The sequence below is a fragment of the Neolamprologus multifasciatus genome, chromosome 19 (assembly GCF_963576455.1).
Source record: "Neolamprologus multifasciatus chromosome 19, fNeoMul1.2, whole genome shotgun sequence".
Taxonomy (NCBI): domain Eukaryota; kingdom Metazoa; phylum Chordata; class Actinopteri; order Cichliformes; family Cichlidae; genus Neolamprologus; species Neolamprologus multifasciatus.
This window is the reverse complement of record NC_140457.1, coordinates 18,131,320-18,149,666: the sequence shown is the minus strand read 5'-3', so window position 1 is coordinate 18,149,666 and position 18,347 is coordinate 18,131,320. Positions and strand designations below refer to the sequence as shown.

Below are 18,347 nucleotides of genomic sequence, written 5' to 3'. Positions count from 1 at the left end.
AGACTTCCTTATCTAAACAACGGGTTCTTATGAAAGAGCAGCTTGGTGTAACTAAGGTTAAAGTTTTCTTTTGCAGATGAACAACGGAGGCTGTTTTATTTCTGTATATGTGAACCCAGGGGACACAATGGAAGGTATAAAAGAGGAAGTAGCAGCAAGTGCTCTTTTTTTCCACTGACGAGCGGCTGTGAACAATGGTTGTGTGAGTAGGTGAGGAGCCTGAGAAGTTTTAAGTGTCTGCTACACAAACGGTTGTTTTAAACCGCTACAGCAGAGGTTCGAGTAGTGATTTTAAACCATAAGCCAAGATAAGCTAGGTGTGCAGCAAACACAGTTGTCTGCTGGAGGGCAGGCTGCACATGTGAATTTGTCACTGTTTTTTCCTCCTTCTCCTTTTTTGTTGCGTTTTTGGTTTTAGTAGGGTCACCTTTTAAAACTGTTTTTTTATGCCGGGTTTGTTTTTATTTTTACTGGGCTGGTGCAATATTAGTCGGGCAATGTGCAATCCCTGAGCTGGGCTCTTACCTTAGGGGACGTAGGTCTTTTAGAGGTGCTCTGTGTGGATTTGCAGTGAATAAGTTTTATTAAGAGTGATTTTAGTGCCACCGATTATTGCCTGAACTAAAACACTTAGTGCATGCGATAAGTGTTCTGTTGGGCTCGTATTTATTTGGGGTGGATTTGTTTCTTTTAAAGCAACGAGCATCTGGGACCACCGGGGTAGAGCAAGCCCTCAGGTGATAGTTGCATTGCTGGCAGGTTGCACCAATAACACTATCTTGTGGTCGTTAGTGACCTTTTCCATTTTGATGTTTTAGGGGGGTTTTTTGCAAACCCTTTGTGTTCTTTTAAAATAATAAATTTTAACATATCTGACTGATATTGACCCTCTTGTCCCGTTTATTCTGGGCTCGTTCCTGTGAGAGCTATGGCCTGAAAGTTTGCACAAGTAGTATAGAGGCCCTTAGCGGTTACTCTGTGGCTTTTACTCGCTACATATGATCTCATATTTTGTTTTCTTTTATAACTGCCATCCTTCAAACAAAGGGTGGAGACTCAGAGGGAGAGAAGATGACGATAAAGTGTGAATTTGTTTTTTTTTTTCCTTTTGATTATAGGGAGGATGCACATTATGGAATTTCTTTGATTACGTAATTGTGCTGATGTTATGTTCAGTAGTTAGAAAAAAAATCCCCATGTTTTTATGTGAATCTTAATTGTGGTATCACAAAGGGTGGAATGTGGTGGCAGATTTCTTTTCTCATGCATTAATCACATATTTAATTATATCACATTAGTTATAGTAATATCACTTTCTCACTTTACCATAGTAAGAGCACTCCTGCCACTCCTTTACATGCATGTAGAAAGTTAACACAGTGAGGCCATTGTAATGGGAGACATTAAACAGATAGTGAGACTTCTGCTTATCAGGGATGCAAGTCCTTAGGTGAAGGCTAAGCAGAAAACAAGGTCATAATTCTCTCTGTGCGGGAGAAGGTATAGCCCCCCCCCCCCCCCCCCCAAAAAACATGTAAGAGTTTGGGGAATGCTCTTTGTCTGTGTGTTTGTATATAAGATGTAAGGGCGGTGGCCACAAGGCAGAGATGGTCCTGGTGTTTCACTGGGATGCTATCTCCACATTGCAATGTGTTTATTAAACCGACTTCAAATCAAGCTCACTGCGTGTGTTGCAGGTTATTGTTAAAATGTCCATAACAATTCCATTTGTTACTTTCCCTCATCCCCTGGACCTTTTTAGGGGAACCTAACACAAAGACGATTGCAGAAATGCAGGTATACCACCTAAACCCACTTACTCTTTCAGATGTTGCACAAAAAATTGCTAAACCAAAACTTGTTGGTTGTTGTTATGTGCAACACACAATTATGCAAATATGTTAACAAGTAACAAAACAGGAAGAGAAGATTGTGGTGTGCATACACACCATCATTGCCTGGAAAACAAGATCTGCAAGGTAAATCAAACTTCACACTTGCAAACAATTGTAGATCATAAGAGTAATGAAGTATTCAGCATCAAAGACAAGTATCCTGTGCAGGTTTTCTTAAACCATTAAACCACAACCACAGATGTACTCAGAAAGTTTAGTGACAGTGCCAGTGGTCAGAAAGAGTCAGAAGCACCAACACTGCAGGAGAACTTTCCATCCTATATTCATTTTAGTCGCAGTTACCCGTGAATCTCATTTACACAGCATGTTTCACAAACAGCAATGTCAAACTGTTTCTGTATTAAACTGTTGTCAACAGTGAAACTCAATCCATACTAATATTAAGAAGATAAAAATTTCAGAGCTCAGGTTTAATGGGATAAAAGGTTACACATCATATTTTATTCAAACATCATTGTTTTATTTACAAATGAAGATCATTTCAGGCACTAGTGAAGCAGGAAGAACTGCCCTGGCATATTTTTTTAAGAACCCAAAACAGGATTTGCAAATATCCTGTTTTGTATATTTGCAAAAAATGGTGGCATTTTTTGCAAATATACAAACATATTAGTCACAAAACAGGAAGAAAACATTTTTATTTAACCTTTGGCCTCAATGTAATAATTTTCAGAGAATTTCCAGTGAGAGCCTCATCAGGCTACCATAAGCACTAGAAACTGAGTCTACCTCAGCTTTAGTTTAAAGAAAAAAGGGCCACGGAAACAACTACATGTGACATTGTCAGGCCTTGAAATGAACATCTCGCTGTGATGCAGCACCTTCTGCTTTCATAATACCTCATCTCGCCTCTGCCTAGCCTATTTTGAGAATATAACCCTGTTATTTTTCTTCGGGGTTTTTTTTCACTCTTTTCAGTCTCCTTTGTCAACACTGCTCTCCTGCAGTCCCAGGACTCTCTCCAAACGTTTGGCCCTAATGGGAGGCAACTGTTCGTACATGTCGAAGCCGAGCTGTAAGTGATACTGGGGCAGACGGAAGAGCAGCAAGTGACTCCTCAACACCTGGAAATGAGAGAATGACAGTGAGAAAGATGTGAGAGGAGCAGCAGGAGTGATTGTGTGAACAAGATATTCCCAACAAGACATGCTTGTGCCCCATGTGGACCCTGCTGTTACCAGGGGGGATAGAGACACCAGCTGAGGTTAAACACACACATTTCCTTTCTCATATTGACTGTTACGCACTATGTGATTTAACCGGGCCTGGTGTTTACATGCTAGGCTGGACGTGCACTTAATCAGAACAGTATGAAATGTGCACAAGTGACAGCTCCTCGCATGCCTCTGCCTCAATGACCATCTTTCATTGATCACCTCCCTGAAGATGGATTTCTGTCGTCAATGAAGTGCAGCAGTTCCCGTTACGGAAATAAAAGTACTTATTAACAACATACTCTCTCCCGAAAATCAGGGCCTTGTTCCAGAAAGCAGCTTTAGTAGAATTTGTTCACCCTGAGATGACGAGCTCTGTGAGTTTTCTGTTCCATGATGAGAGCTAACTGAACCCAACCTGCTCCCTGCCACATTTCTGAAACAAACGCTGATTCCTCTCCTCCTGCTGCTCCTGAACCCGCTGCCTGACACGTAGTTTGATTTAGTCATTCATGTAAATACGCCCATATTTGCACTAGTTTAAAAATATAAAATCCCCACTTGACAGTATGAAACAGACAACGATCACTGCACATTCTGAATATTATCAGTTTAAAACAATAAATCTTTAGGCTTTTGACCTTTCAAGCCAAGAAGAACTAAATATTTGCCCCCATTGAAGAGAGTGGAGGAGCTCCACAAACGTGCAAAACTAAGTCATTCAAAACTTTAGCCAAAAAAGCAAACTCAAAAGAACATGATGTCAGTGTTGCAGGTAAGTAACCTACTACGTTTCTAAATATAACTGCAGGTAATGCAGGCCTATAATGAAACAGTGTTTTGCAAATGCACTCAACTGAAGTGAGGCCACTACTTAAAACCTGGATTTAAAGAACTAATGTACTTTTCACTATTTCTATCATACATATAAACCTTTTAAAATATCCACGCTCACAGTGAGGTCACCGTATGTGTAAGTAATCCCAGTGAGCTGAAAGCTCAGACTTCATAATGTTCTAAACAATCGGCTTCAGACAGTTTTCTAATTTGGTCTCATAAGAGCTCTGGCTTTGAGCACAGAAGTCCTACCAATCTGCTGTTCACATCTTTTGTTTGTGAGCTGCAGCCCTTCAGAAGAAAGCTGGATTAAATGGATGGAAGGAGGAAGGAGAGAGCTAAAAGATGAACTAAAGCAGCTGCGCAAAAGCCCAATACAAAATAAATAAGGATTATTTTGTATTGTGAGTCACACAAATCTACTCGAGTACAGTCCAAGAATAGAAATGTGGAGCTAGGACTGAGCACAATAGCTCCACTTTGAGAAAACAAAAGTATTAAGACATTATGGTGGTAAAGAACGCAATGAAAACAGTGAGAGTTTAGCAAGACTGTAAAAAAGAAATCATCAAGAAGCAGAGAGGCAAGGGGGAAGAATGAGTAATCAATGAACACAGCATGTAAAGACCAGAGGCAGAAAGAGAGCAGGAAAACTACCAGTGCATGCTAAAAGGAGAGGAGTACCTCGTCAGTCAGGTAGTAGATCTTCCTCAACATACTGTGTCGAGCGGTTTCAACCTCCTGGAAAAGAACAAGGGAATTAAAGATCAAAGCCTGGCTCGTGCACTTTATGTCTCCGTGTTTAATGCTGCTCCACTGCACGTATGAATGTTTTCAGCTTCACCCCTCTAAAATAATGCCTTTGTGAAATATTATGTGTTTCTCATTTTAACTTCAAACGTTTGCAGCCAATTCAAAGTCACAAACCCATGAATAAATAGAAATAATATGAGGACTGGTTTTGTGCATTTGTCAAATTGTCAAGACTTTCACCCAACAAGCTCCTTTTCTATCCAAAAAATGTGCAAAAGCAGATGTAGAAGCTGTTCCCACAAACCCAGGGTCTATTCAGAGCAGCTGCAAGACATGTGGCAGCCGGGTTTAGCTTTCACTGCCATTGACACAAAGGACAATCTTAACATGAATGCACACCCAAAACATTCAGATAAAGCAGAGCTTTATCTGATTAGTTGGTGTAAAAGAAATCGCTATCAAATATATGTGTCATATCAGACCTGGTGAGCAGTCTGAACAGACCCCAGTGCTCAGTGTGTCAAGTGTTGCTGTACCTGTGCAGCAGCATCCTGAGAGAAGATGAAGGAGTTCACATGAGACAAGGCAGCCACATATAAGACAGGACACCAGGAGCGCTTCAGAGTCCCAGTTACCAAAGAGCGAAAGTAGAGACGGAGGAGAGGGAGGGAATCTTCAGGTGGGGAGGTGAACCTCTCGATAGGAATGGACAGCTTCAAATGACAAGACAGACATATAAACAATAAATAACTTATTATAACAGGAAGTGGAAAAATCACTTCAACAGAGATCATTACGCCATCATCGTTACCTGTTCTAGAGTGACCCCCAGAGACCTCAGCATCCCCACGTGCTCGCCAAACACCGCCAGCCTCATGGTGGTGCTGTACCTCCTCTGCAGGGGCAAGAGGACCCAGCAACCAAACAGCCGGTCTCCAAAAGACACAGCTTCATACTGGGACACAAGGGCTGAATACAAGTCCTGGAATGAGGCCAGACCTGGAGGAGGGACGTTCAGGTCCAAAGACTCCAGCTTGGTGCTCCTGAAAATGAAGGGTCACTGTTAACTTTTAGAGATTAGTTGGTGTAAAAAAAAAAAAAAAAAGCTATATGTGTCATATCAGACCTGGTGAGCAGTCTGAACAGACCCCAGGTCAGCCTCTGAACGGGTCTCTCCAGGAACAAGTCACTGGAACAGAGGAACACACAGGACAGGCGGGCGAACTTGGCGACAGGGAGGACCACCTACAGCATGACACAGAAGCAAATATCAATTTATGTGATAAGGAAACAGATCTACAGAAGAAGTAGATGAATACTGTTTTTACCAGGTAAATAATCATTTATTTATAATCCTATTTTATTATTTTTCAATGCCAGAGCGACTCTGAACTGCTGCTACAACAAACAGTCCACATCTGAAGGGTTTTTGTTTTCTTTGTGCATATTGCACACATGCAGCTCCGGCCTTCTGTGGAGGAAAAGGAAACGACTTGTCGAAGAATTTTTGTCACAGACGTTGTTAGTTGCTTTTGCTGTGGTGTACTTTCCTGCATAAGCGACACTATCCTTTTTGGGTTATTATTTATGTCATTCTCTGAATTGCCTGGGTGCAACGTACTGTACAAAGAAGCAGGAAATCCTCACCTTGTAGAAACTTCACACAGAGATAGTAGAAAAATTATTCAAATAACTAATCCATTATCTAATCAATCTAAATGTTAAAAAACTCTTATAAATATTTTTTTAAGTCTGTTATTTTTATTTGCTGGAGTCTATTTTATTTGTGGGGTTGAAACCCTTTCAATTCCTTGCCAAAACCCCCCGAGAACCGCTGGTGCTCTCATTCTCCCCACTGCCTCCACAGCATAAGAATTGCAAACATGTTGTCTCTTGAAGCAGTCACGTTGATACTTTTCATCTATTTTTTTAAAAACCTGACAAAATAACTACTTTAAATTCACTTCAATGGGTTTATTTATTTTACTGCTGCTTTAAGCTAAATCACCACAGATTAAAAATGTGAACTATATTTAAGACTAGTACTAATAAACTGACAAATAATTGACATTTGATTTACTGTGAAAGGAGAATATGAAGTAAAAGTTATAGATTTTGGATAACTGCGCCTGCTAGTCACCTAACACAGCAAGCACGTCAGACATCCTACATCAGTTTCTATAGAGTAAAACAAGCACATACCAAAAGAAGTCACATATTCAGACACTCGGTGACTCCAGAATGAATACAGTGAACGTTTATCATGGCCTCCAACTCTGCCTTCCCCTCTCTACCACCCCTCTGCCCCTTTCTGCGTGAGACCGGTGTGTTGGGCTTATAGCAGACCACCTTCATCACATCCTGCTGTCAAGACTCACTTGGATTAGAAAGAGCTTGGTTCAGCTCCAGGTTTCTCTGCTGTTCTGCACAGCCAGCAGTCATCCACTCTTGGCATTTCTATTGTTAATGTGTTTTTCCCGTGTGTAGCACTTTGTAACACTGGTTTAAAACTAAAGTGTTACTATGACAGCATCTCAATATCTCACACAAAAAAATTAGGGAGCTTGTTTGTCTCTGTCCATAAACTCCTCCCACACCATCTGGAGTTGAACAACCAAACTTGGTATACAGGTGCATTTGTGGTGCTTGAAGGTTCCTATCTATTAAAGGTGTCATTATGTTGCTTAGCAACCGCCTAGCAATGAACTGAAATGGCCTATTTTTAGCAATTATGGACCTGTAACAACTTATAAAAGCTTCATATCATTTTTATTTCCTGAAAATAACAAATTTATATTAAAAAAAAAGTTGAACTATGCATGATACATTACGCCACCATCATGCTGCCTGGCAACCAATTAGTAACAGACTAAAAGGACGTGTTTTATAGCCTCGATGGACCTGCAACCTCTTATGAACGCATCCTTCTGTTTTCATTTCATGACAATAACATCTCTGTTATATGACCAAAAGTTGCATCATACAAGCCTAGCGATGACCTCACATAAAAGCTAAAATGGCACGAGCTAAACGACAAACAACAGCATCTACCACATCTATGTTTTCAATGTGATTAAGTACATCAGTTTACCAAACAGGCCAAACAATTCAGTAGTATGTGCATGTACTAGTTATATTATTATAAAATGGATCAGTTCTGCTGTTACTGATATACATTTTGTTGGCTGACATGGAATATATAACACTTTTCCATTTATATGTACAACAACCCCACAACATTGCCTATTAATTAAATGTGTTAATAATCAGATTTCTATGTGGTCTCCACTGAGACTTGACACCAAAGCCCTCTGAGAAAATTCATGACACTGTGCTGACGGACAACTGACTTGACTTGTTTGAATACCTTTAGCGCTTCCTCCCTCCAGACCTCCAACAGCAGCAGCCACTGCAGACAGTGAGTCACAGCCTGCAGAGCCCCCTGAGGAAGCTCCTCCACTGCCAGCCCTCCACCATCAGACACCCCCGATTGCTCATACAGGCTGAGAAGTGGAAGGAAAGGCCAATCAGATGGCAGGATGGGACCGGTGAGCTCTGGCAAGAGATGACTTTTGATCCAGGGGTTGTGGCCCAGGAGAGCATCTCTGGACACTATTACAGACGACTCCAGGTGGGCCAGGTGAGTGAGGAAGCAACCTCGTATGGATGGCAGCTGGACACAGGCTTCTCTCAGGAGAGCCCCAACAGTCTGGAGAGAGGGAGAGGTATCCTTTTGTGTTTCCTCGTGAAGCTTCAGCTCCCCCAGCTCCACAGCCTCAGGTCCTCCACTGTGTCCTTCTCTGGAAATCAAAGAAACAGACATAAACAGCCTGATAATTTAATAAGCGAAGAAACAGAACGAGAAATTTTTGATGGAAATGGGTCATCTGTTAATTTAATCTTATTTCAAAGAAATTAAATTTTATATATAATGTCATTAGCAAAATTAGAGGACAACCATCAGTCACATTTTTGAGGCACTAATTTAAACATCGATTTAGACAAAGTATCATTTGCTGAACAAAATAAAAAGTAATTATAAAAATTCAGGCACTTTAGAGTAATACTGTAGGTGCTTCACTTATCTCAGATTAAACTGATTAAAGGTAAACATACGATATAAAGTCCTTGCTGAAGACAATGGTGGAGAGCAGTTCATGTGCCAGGTATTCACTGCCTGGCAATAACCAAGGCAGTACAACCAGCGCCACCTGGTGGTAAAGTGAGGCATGTTTTGCTATTTCTAAGTCGAGGGGAACCTGAGAAAGGTAAAACAGAGGGGAAAAAATAACATGATTAGGTTAAAATAAATAAATAAAACATCAACAAGTGAGCAGATAAAACCTGATCTTACGCTCAAAACACCAAAATCAAGTAGAAAAGTGCTGCACCCATTTTCATTCCATACAAGGCAAAAATAAATAAACTAGCCAGGAATCATACAAGCTGCGGCATAAGAAGGAAACTAAAGCCTGAAAGAAAAATGGTTTAAAATATTGTATAACATGGCTAAACTGAGCTCAACATTAAAGATGCAGTGGACGTACCAGTCTGTGAGCCAGTCGCAGCAGCAGGTAGAGGAGGTGGTGTTCGTGACGTAGAAGCCAAGCCTTGGTGTGAGACAGGCTGGGTGTAGCCTGACTGCAGCTGCGTAGGTAACCAGTCACAGGCTCCGACAGAAGCAGTTCGGTGAACTAGTGAGTGAGGGAGGGGGCATCTAAATATATGATCAACCAATCACATGGCAGCATTTAGGCACAACGTTGAGGTCAAGACGACCTCTTAAAATTCAAGCTGAGCATCAGAATGACACGGCATGGCCGTTACTGCCAGATGGGCTGGTGTGAGTATTAAAACCCTGTATATATTTAAAGCATGCAGAAGAGCATCTCTCAGTGCATATCGAGCCTCGAAGCCTGTCAGCTAAGAAGAGAAAATTAACACTACAAGCTAGGGGTGGGGGAAAAAATCGATACTGTGTAGTATCGTGATATTTTGTTTGCTAATAATGTATCGATACAGGGACAGCAGAAATCGATATTTTGTTACAAAAAAGGTTTTTGTGCTCTGACTTCAGAGCATGTTGATCCTTTTTCTGAGCAAGAATCCTGACATTCCTTCACTGTCCAAATGTGTTTAACTTTTTTTTTGCCAGCAATAAACATGACAGTTTACTTATTTTAATTAAAGACATGTTTTATTTTAATTAAGTTTAAAACTTTTTTATTTAATGTAAAATTATATTTTGTTTTAATTTACTTTCAAATTCTTCAGTTGCTGAAGGGGCTGCATAGTTTTCACAAATTGCATAGTTCAGAATAGCTATAATTGTACCAGATGGTTGCATTCAGTTAAGTTGGACTAGACTGTTATACAAACCGTTCAGTTTGTCAACAATAAAACTGACTGAAATGAGAGAAAGACTGAGTGTGAGACTTTGTTATTAGATAAAATGAATATTGATAAAGTTTACCTTTATGTACAGAATCTGAATATCGCAAAATATTTTTAAAAAATTGCAATAATATCATATCGTGCATTAAGTATTGTGATAATATCGTATCATGGGATGTATTGTGATTCCCACCTCTACTACAAGCCATGTGGACTCACCACAACTGAACAAAAGATTAGAAAACAATGAGTCTTGATTTCTGCTGTGACATTCAGTCAGAATTTGAAATAAAAACCTAAATCATGGATCCATCCTGCCTTGTATCAATGACTCAGGGTGGTGATAGTGGGCCCCTTAGTATCAGCTGAGCTTACTGTACTCGGATGACCTCCACAGTTAGCGGATCCTAATCCAATAGAGCAGCTATGGGATGTGGTGCAACAGAAGATTGTCATCATGTTCAGCCAAAAAATGTGTGTGATGCTATCATGTCAATATTTACCAAAATCTTAGAGGAATGTTTCCAGCACCTCGTTAAATCATTGGCACAAACAATTAAGGCAAAAGTTCTGAAGGCAAAAAGGGAATCTAACCTCATACTACAAAGGTGTACCTAACAAAGTGGCCAGTCAATGTGCCCCAGAGTGCAAAGAGTACACATACCTTCATTACAAGGAGAGTCCACATGCTTTACTCATTAGTTCTATGTTTTGGTTGGACATAAACGAAGCAGAAAACGTATAAAACCAGCAAACAACAACAAAATAAAAACACCCCAAGGACAGTCAGTCCTACCTTGCTGCTGAGGCCTTTATGGATCCCTGTGATCGTCTCCAATAGGAGCCCCAGTCCAGTCAGAAGAGGGAAAGGGGAGCTGGGACCAACCAGCCCCGGACGATTCCTCCATCCCGTGCACGCCAATCCAGGGAGGTTATTAGTGATTTCTGGGCCCAGAGGTATAGCCTGAGCATTACACACTACAGAAGAAGACCTGGTGTAGAAAAAAACATTAAACTGTGCTGTTAAAGGTTCAACTCAAACACAAATTTTGTGGAAAAAAGGCTAAATTGCCATCTGTTTTCAGACATACTTGAGATTCTTTATCAGGCCTTGCACAACACTGTGAGACATCAGAGGGAGAAGAACATCAGATGTCAGCAGCTCGAGCTCTTGAAGAGTCTCCACGGGCTTGAAACAGTTCTGTGGAAAAACATGTTCATCAGTTTCAAGGAATTTGAGACGTAAACAGCGAACAAGATAATCCTCAAGTTCCCCTTTGTCACATGTAGCGCACAACAGGACATAATTAGCTGCATTCTCACTGTTGCTTAGACTGAGCGTGCAGAAGGAAGGATACACGATGACCACTCACCAGCTAGGAAATCACATGACATCAAATTTCAACTTTGCATAAGTAACAATAAATATGAAACATCTCATTTATGGAAGGGAAAGGCAGGAAATACCTGTCTGGAGAGCTGATGGTAGTACGCTTCTAGGTAAACGAGGTAAACTGGTATCAGAGTGAGGCTGCCGTCTTTCTGAAGTGGATCATCGAGGTTCTTAATAAAACCCTTCAAATGCCCCATTAAGGATGTTTGCAACCCTGTGACATGACCCCAAGTTACAGGAGGAGGGGGAGGGCACTCTTCTCCACCGGAGCTGCAGTGAAAGCAGAGGAAGTGACATGTAAGATCAGAGTGTTCAAGCCAACACTGCTTCCTTCAGATTCTCTAGCTGAATGGCTTCATTGATCTGTACCTGACCATCCCAGCCTGGAGCTCCTGATGGCAGCCAGCTGTGTGTGTAACTTGCGTGAGCAGAGAAAGCAGAGCCAAAAACCGCTGGAGCTGCAGAGGCAGCAGAGGATCTGAGGCAGGTGGAAGCCTGTGAACAGACTGCAGTGCTGTCACTAAGGCTGGATACAGGTCTCTGTGGGAAAACAGCAAATCAAAGCAATTAAATACTCACTGAGTGAAGAGGAGAGCCTGGCTCTTACGTTTGGACAGAGCGTGAAGGGAGCCACATACAATATAAACTGGTAAGGGACCCTTTATCTAGCAGGCTGTTGGCCCATCATAAAGTGAATGTGCAAATTCCTGATAGAATCATTTGCAAATTTTCTATCTCAGTGTAGATACAGACATTAATTATTTACATTTTATTCTATTTTCTCACTAGTGCATCAACATAGCAACATTTTTTTAAAATATGACAAATATAACTGTGTTAAGAACTGTGGCAGTAATCGCTCTCACATTATAACTTACATGTATAATTTGCACGCCTGTCCATAGCCGGCTGCTACGGCCCACAGCCTGTAGGCCTCTGTGGTGATCCTGAGGGACTCGGTCGGCTCCAGCAGCAGCTCGTTGGGCTCTGCACTCAGGAGATGAGACAACCGCTCACTCGCTCCCAGAGAGTTTAACTGGAAAGGCCGAAAAAGAACGCACAACACCGATTACCCTTCTTTCCAGCGGTCTCCACAGAGGATGTTTATTTGGCACAGATTTTACACCTTTCTGATGCAACCCTCCCATTTATCCTCGTTAGGACTGGTACTAGGAGCACACTAGCTTATAACCACTGGTCTCAAACCAGGGATCTGGTTCTCCCACTACAGTACACCGATGAGCCTCCAAAAACATGTTTACTACTAATATTAAAAACAGGAATACATCATAAGTAACGCTAAACACTGTTTTTCTAGCTTTTGTCTTAAAAGTACGGCCCCTGGACTGGCAGCTTGCAGAATCAATGCATTATAAATCTTCTTACTTGAGTATCTTTGCAGTTAAAAAATTACACTTATTGATTTTACCAGTCTTGCACAGGCATGTCTGCCAGAGGTAGCCAAAACTCTTAGAAGCTTCATTGCGCTGGAAAGTGGAAGTCCGTAAATGGACTGAGATGACGGTGACCAGGAAGTGGGAAGAAACTCTGACATTACTGTCTCCATCAGACGAGGACAATCCAACACCTGAGAATGGGATACACCAAGAGGTATTTCAGCTATGAAGGACTTTGAGTTTAAAGATTTCTCAGTTGTTGAAAAGTTGCTGTTGTTACCTGCGTAGCAGATAAGGAGGAATGCCTAGCAATGCGAGTCAGGATCTCCAGGACATCCTGAACAACCCGAGGTGACGGCCGGACCACCTCGAGAATGTAACGCAGCCTGGGGAGCAGTTTCATTTTTAACAAACCCTGAAATCAGAAATCAGAAACCTTTAATCAGTTTCCATCCACAGGTCACAAAGGCAACATGTAGAATGCAAAAAAAAAGAGGGATATTGAGATCTTCACCTTGACAGCATCCTGTCTGGCCACTTCATGATCACTCTTCCTCTCTTCTTTCTCCTTCGCCGTCTCCTTCATACTTTCATCCAGCCCTTCATCCTCCTCATCTTCTTCCTCCTGAGCAGATGGCAGCAGGGGGAAGGAAGCCAGACCGCGAAACCAGGAAAAAGTGCAGTCCAGACACTCCTGAGTGAGGGAACTCATTTGTAAGAGGAACTTGACTGGGGATTCAGACACTTGTACTCATTTACAGTAAAAAAACAGTGTATTTTATTCTATTCAGCTGATGTGTTTTAAAAGATATTATCCGTTAATGAGTCAATGCTGTGCTGTTTATGCACAAATCATCCCAAATAAAGCTTTGAGTTTTACATGATACAGTTCTTTCTTTGTATTAGTCCTCACGATGAGGACAAATTTCTGTGATATTTGTATTTATTTATTTGCTTTTTTCAAATAGTGCATATAGAAAATTACAAAGAGTAAATTAGTGTAGGTTAAACAATTTTTTTTTTTTATTATATTACTATTGCAATATTTGGCTTTATGCTTTATAATCTTACTTCATCTTCTGCACACACAAGCAGTGCTTTAAGAGCGTGCACAGCTGCAGACATCACTCCCTCCACGCTATCGTCCAATGCAAAGCGGAGCAGAAAGAGCAGGCCGGCGTCGAGCAGAGTAGACGTCACGCTGCCTTTCAGGACTGACACGTATTCTCCAGCACACGCCTGCAAAAAAAAAAAAAAAGAAGAAGAAAAAATCCAGCAACATGACAGAGGCACGCTTCTTAAAGCTAAGAGTGGAACTTCATGCGTCTAGGTTCTGGTACCTTTGAGAGGATGTTCGCCAGAGTGCTGAGCGACAGCGTCCTCTGCTGGATGACCTGACTCCGAGACAGCAGGAAGAGTTCCTGCAGGGAATAACCTGCCCGCTGGGGACAAATGTCAAGATGAGATCTCATGATAAGAGTTTATACATTTTTACAGGTGCAGATATGAATTTAAATGAATGAGAAAGAAATTGAGTCTGATGGGATCAATCAGACTGAATAATAACAGAGAAAACTTACAGATAAATGGTGAATGGATCGGTACTTATTAGTGCTTTTCTACTCTTACTGAGCTCTCAAAGCGCGTTTCACTACAAACTTCAATCTTATTTAAATCCTCTGCAGTCTTGTTTTTGTACTTCAGTAAAAAAACATGACATAAACTTAAAATTAAGCTACAGGTTGTGATATTTAATCTACACGTACAATCCAGTAGGTTCTACTGTGTTCTACCAAGGAGTCAACTGGAACTTGACATTGTTGTCATTTTATAAAAGCATCACTCCAATTTTAAGGAGGTAAAGTTGTCTTTTTGTTGTGACTTTGTGCTGACTGACCTCAGGCTCCTCTCCATGGTGGTGGAGGCCCAGGTGCGTTGGCAGATCCTTAGTGGGCGGAATTAAAGTCCCCGCAAAGTCAAAACGAGCCTGCATGGCCTATCAGGACACACAAAAACAACGGAAAGTGTTGAATAAAATACAGAATTTTAACTAGATCTTTTATTACTTGCAAATCAAACACCGGATCTTACCTTCTTGGTTCCTTTCCTTCTGGGTTCAGGCAAGTCTCTCAACCACTCCAACTTCTCCGGCTCCAGCTTATCCATGTGGACCCATTCCTTCTGAGGCTTCACTGGCAGATCCTCCTCTGTATTCACAGACACATCCATTGTGGTAAAAACAGCATAGCATTGTAAATGAAAATGACAATTAGTTAGCCAAAAACAACTTCTCCAAACAAGTTTAGAAGCTGCATCTGCTGCAAAAACCTCAGCACTCATTAAACATGACTAGAAGCTTAAACAATATCTGGCTATTAATTGTAGCCAATGCAAGCGGGACAGAATAACATAATGAAGTTCTAACTTTTTGGGGGGTTCGTGTGATGTATAAGCAACAATTTAAGGGGTGAAGTTGATTTTTGCATTTTCTGAAATAAAACTTCAAAGAGAGGCTTCTATCACTCCAAATGGAGATATGAATCAGTTTTAGCCATGCAGCAACTACATCTAACATTAAGTTACACAGTTAGAGGATGGACAAGTATGAGAGCGGAAAAACGTGCAGAAATGAGAAGAAGATATTTGACCGGGAAGTGAAGGAATGCTGGTTAACAGCTAAGTCTCTTTAAAAAGTGGATAAAATTGGTCTCCTTTAGCAAATTTAAGATCCCAGAAATGAGGATTCAATCTTACCAGGAAAGCAGGCACAGGAACAATGTGAAAGTGTGCTATTGCATAGGCACACTCAATAACAACATCATCCACATATTTTAGAATCTAATTTTCATCTTAATCACCAGCAGCCGAGAGCAGAAACTGGTGTTGAATTTTAATAAATCATACTCGTCACAGCAGGTGGTGGCGCTGACAGCTCCTCCTCCTCTCCTTCCATCTCCACCTCTTGGGGTTTCTGACACAACACTGCAGCATTGCAGGAGCCTGACTCTCTGCTCACATCCTGAACTGGAGGATCTTCTGTGTCACTTTTGTCCTTGGGGTGTTTGGATGGGGAGGGAAAGGATGGGACGCTCTGTGCTTTGCGAGATCTAACAAAGTCCACTAGTCTAGGATCTGAGAAGCAGAAATAACTGCATTACATGCTGTACAGAAATGGTGATAAAAAAAAAAAGTGTGATGTACGTGACTAGTACATCTAAATGGATAGAAAATCCACCCCATCACATCTTAATTATAACATGCATTATAAAGAAAAGATCCTGCCGACAACATCAATGCCTACCGAGCTGAAACAAGAGCTTCTTCTGCTCCTCGAGTATCTCAGACCGGGACATGGCTTGGAGCTTGGCCTGGTTTTCCATGTGGATCCTCATGGTCTCTCCTGAGCAATCGGGACCCTGAAGCCCCTGCCCGGACACCAACCTGGGACCGGAGACTGCTGCTGGTTCTACTGAACAGAGAGACAAAGAGGATGGTATAGAAGGGAGGAAAAATATTTTCCAGAAAGTGTTACTACTGCTGAAAATATGTAATTCCTAAATTCTTCGAAAACACACAAATAAACTGAGACCTGTGTTGCATTTGTGATATTAATGGCTAACCCCACCTGCAGCATCACACTGATCTGTATCCATAGTAGTTTCTGGGGTTGGAGCAGCTTCAGATAAACTATGTAATGTTGTCTTGCACTCTTTTAGTTTCTGGGCAGCAATCTGACGAGCAAAGATGCTCTTCTTTCCTCCAGCTGATGACAGAGGTGCCTGCAGGGAGGGAACAAAAACAACAAAAAAAAAAACAGGATTATTTCACACGACACCAAATGAATGCAAAAATAGCGTGCCATTGTACGAAGAGGGGGTGACTTATTGCAATAAATATAATAACTGATTATGAATCTATAGTGGCTGATAAGAAATTTTAAAATTTAAAGAAGAGATGATATTATTGACCTTTACCTGACTGCTGGTTTCTGAGCGGTGCAGCACTTTGGGGAAAGCCATGCCTGTAAATGCTGGTAGAGATATTGGAGTGGAGCTGGTATCTCTCTCCTTGACACAAAAAAATACACATACGTAAAATAAATAACTAAAAGAATCCCAAACTATGGATACACCAATCAAGACATTAAACAAGTCCAACTGAAAACAGACAAGAAGCTTCCACTTACAACAATTCTGGAGAGAACAGCACTGATGTGAGTGTCGTGTCTGTCCAGCCTTTCCTCGGCATCCTCATCCTCAAAGGTGACACGACTCGCTTTAAAGCGAGACTTCTTAGGAGGGGCTGGGGTCAGAGAAGGGAGCTGATCTGGAAGATCTGCATTTAAGAGAACAGCTGAGCTTTAGTTACTTACACAAGACACCCCAAAAAGTTAAAATCAGACAAGTTTTAAAACACAATATGCTCTTGTGAAAAATCTGTGTCATCTGTAACCTTCAATGGTGACCACATCCCTCTGGCTCCCTTCATTCTCCCCACTCCGCCCTTCTTCCTCTCCAGCTTCTCCTCTCCTCTTGTCAGGGCGGCGGACAACACTGGCGGCGGAGGGAGCGCCTGAAGTGAGAAAGTGCTCCTGCTCTCTCAGGAGGTCTGCCTCTGAGTCAGTTGGCTTGGGACGCCGCAACATTGCTGTTAAGGACACAAAGAGGACATTAAACATAGGCATCTTGGGAATATTTTAACAGCAAAACAAGCCTTTGTAGCCACAGCTGGTCTGCATGTAGTTAGGCAAAGCCTATGTTATCTTATATTACAACAGTCTTTCAATTTCCTACTTACTTTAGGGTATTTTATGAACAAAAACGTATTTAAGTTTGAGTAAACTTCACGTAAAAAAAATGTTTAATAATATTGTTAATAATACCATTTTGTAATATGCAGGGAAAACCCTGACTTTATCCCAGCCCATCACCTTCCAACACCTAATCCTAACACAAGTCTTATTAATAGACGCATCTGTTGTGTCAGGCTGTTTCATTGCTGTGTTTATCTGAGACTCAGGTTCGTCAGGTTGGAAACTACAAATACAATCTGTGGTTGGAGATCAGAGTCAGTGGAATTTGACAGTGTCATGCCCGTAGTGCTAACTAAGCCCATATAGGAGGGCATTAAAGGATAAAAAGACACTATCTTCAATTAAGCGTTTAGACATTAATAAATAGTGATTATATGAAAGGAGATGGGTTTTTCATCCATTTTTCACGTGTAGTGAAGTTTACCGCGGATGAATGTAACGTACAGCTGACGCTAGCTTGAATTCCATCACAGTTCCTTTTTATCTGGAGCTAAATTTGTCCAAAACAGTACCAAGGAGTATAAATTTAAACTATCTGTTTTTTGCTATTTGAAAATCTTGATAATAGCGGGCGCTAACCTTCATTTATTAACTGGACCTTTGAAGAATCCACACAAGACTCTGCAGCTCGCACGGAAGATTTTTGATGTGACACAACACGGCGGAAGGGGAAAACGTACTCCGGGAACT

The 18,347-nt window shown here is 41.3% G+C and overlaps 1 protein-coding gene across 2 annotated transcripts; it reads right to left on the bottom strand.

The window, feature by feature from the left end:
- Positions 1–1,537: 1,537 nt before the first annotated feature.
- rpap1 (RNA polymerase II associated protein 1) lies at positions 1,538–18,345 on the bottom strand. 2 transcript variants are annotated; one of them, XM_085143635.1, is made up of 27 exons: positions 18,237–18,345; positions 17,297–17,491; positions 17,031–17,179; positions 16,813–16,911; positions 16,470–16,623; positions 16,146–16,313; positions 15,749–15,976; positions 14,936–15,051; positions 14,742–14,840; positions 14,185–14,286; positions 13,916–14,083; positions 13,359–13,538; positions 13,125–13,259; positions 12,877–13,035; positions 12,326–12,483; positions 11,817–11,987; positions 11,522–11,717; positions 11,146–11,255; positions 10,851–11,046; positions 9,208–9,354; positions 8,777–8,919; positions 8,028–8,460; positions 5,787–5,905; positions 5,472–5,703; positions 5,197–5,373; positions 4,592–4,648; positions 1,538–2,980 (listed from the first exon to the last, which is right to left on the bottom strand). In XM_085143635.1, the coding sequence occupies exons 2-27, from the start codon at positions 17,487–17,489 to the stop codon at positions 2,831–2,833; spliced, it is 4,239 nt and encodes a 1,412-aa protein (XP_084999761.1). In that variant the 5' UTR covers positions 17,490–17,491; positions 18,237–18,345; the 3' UTR covers positions 1,538–2,830. The 2 variants fall into 2 exon arrangements, with proteins under 2 accessions (XP_084999761.1, XP_084999762.1); XM_085143636.1 differs by having other exon boundaries at positions 16,819–16,911.
- Positions 18,346–18,347: the final 2 nt, after the last annotated feature.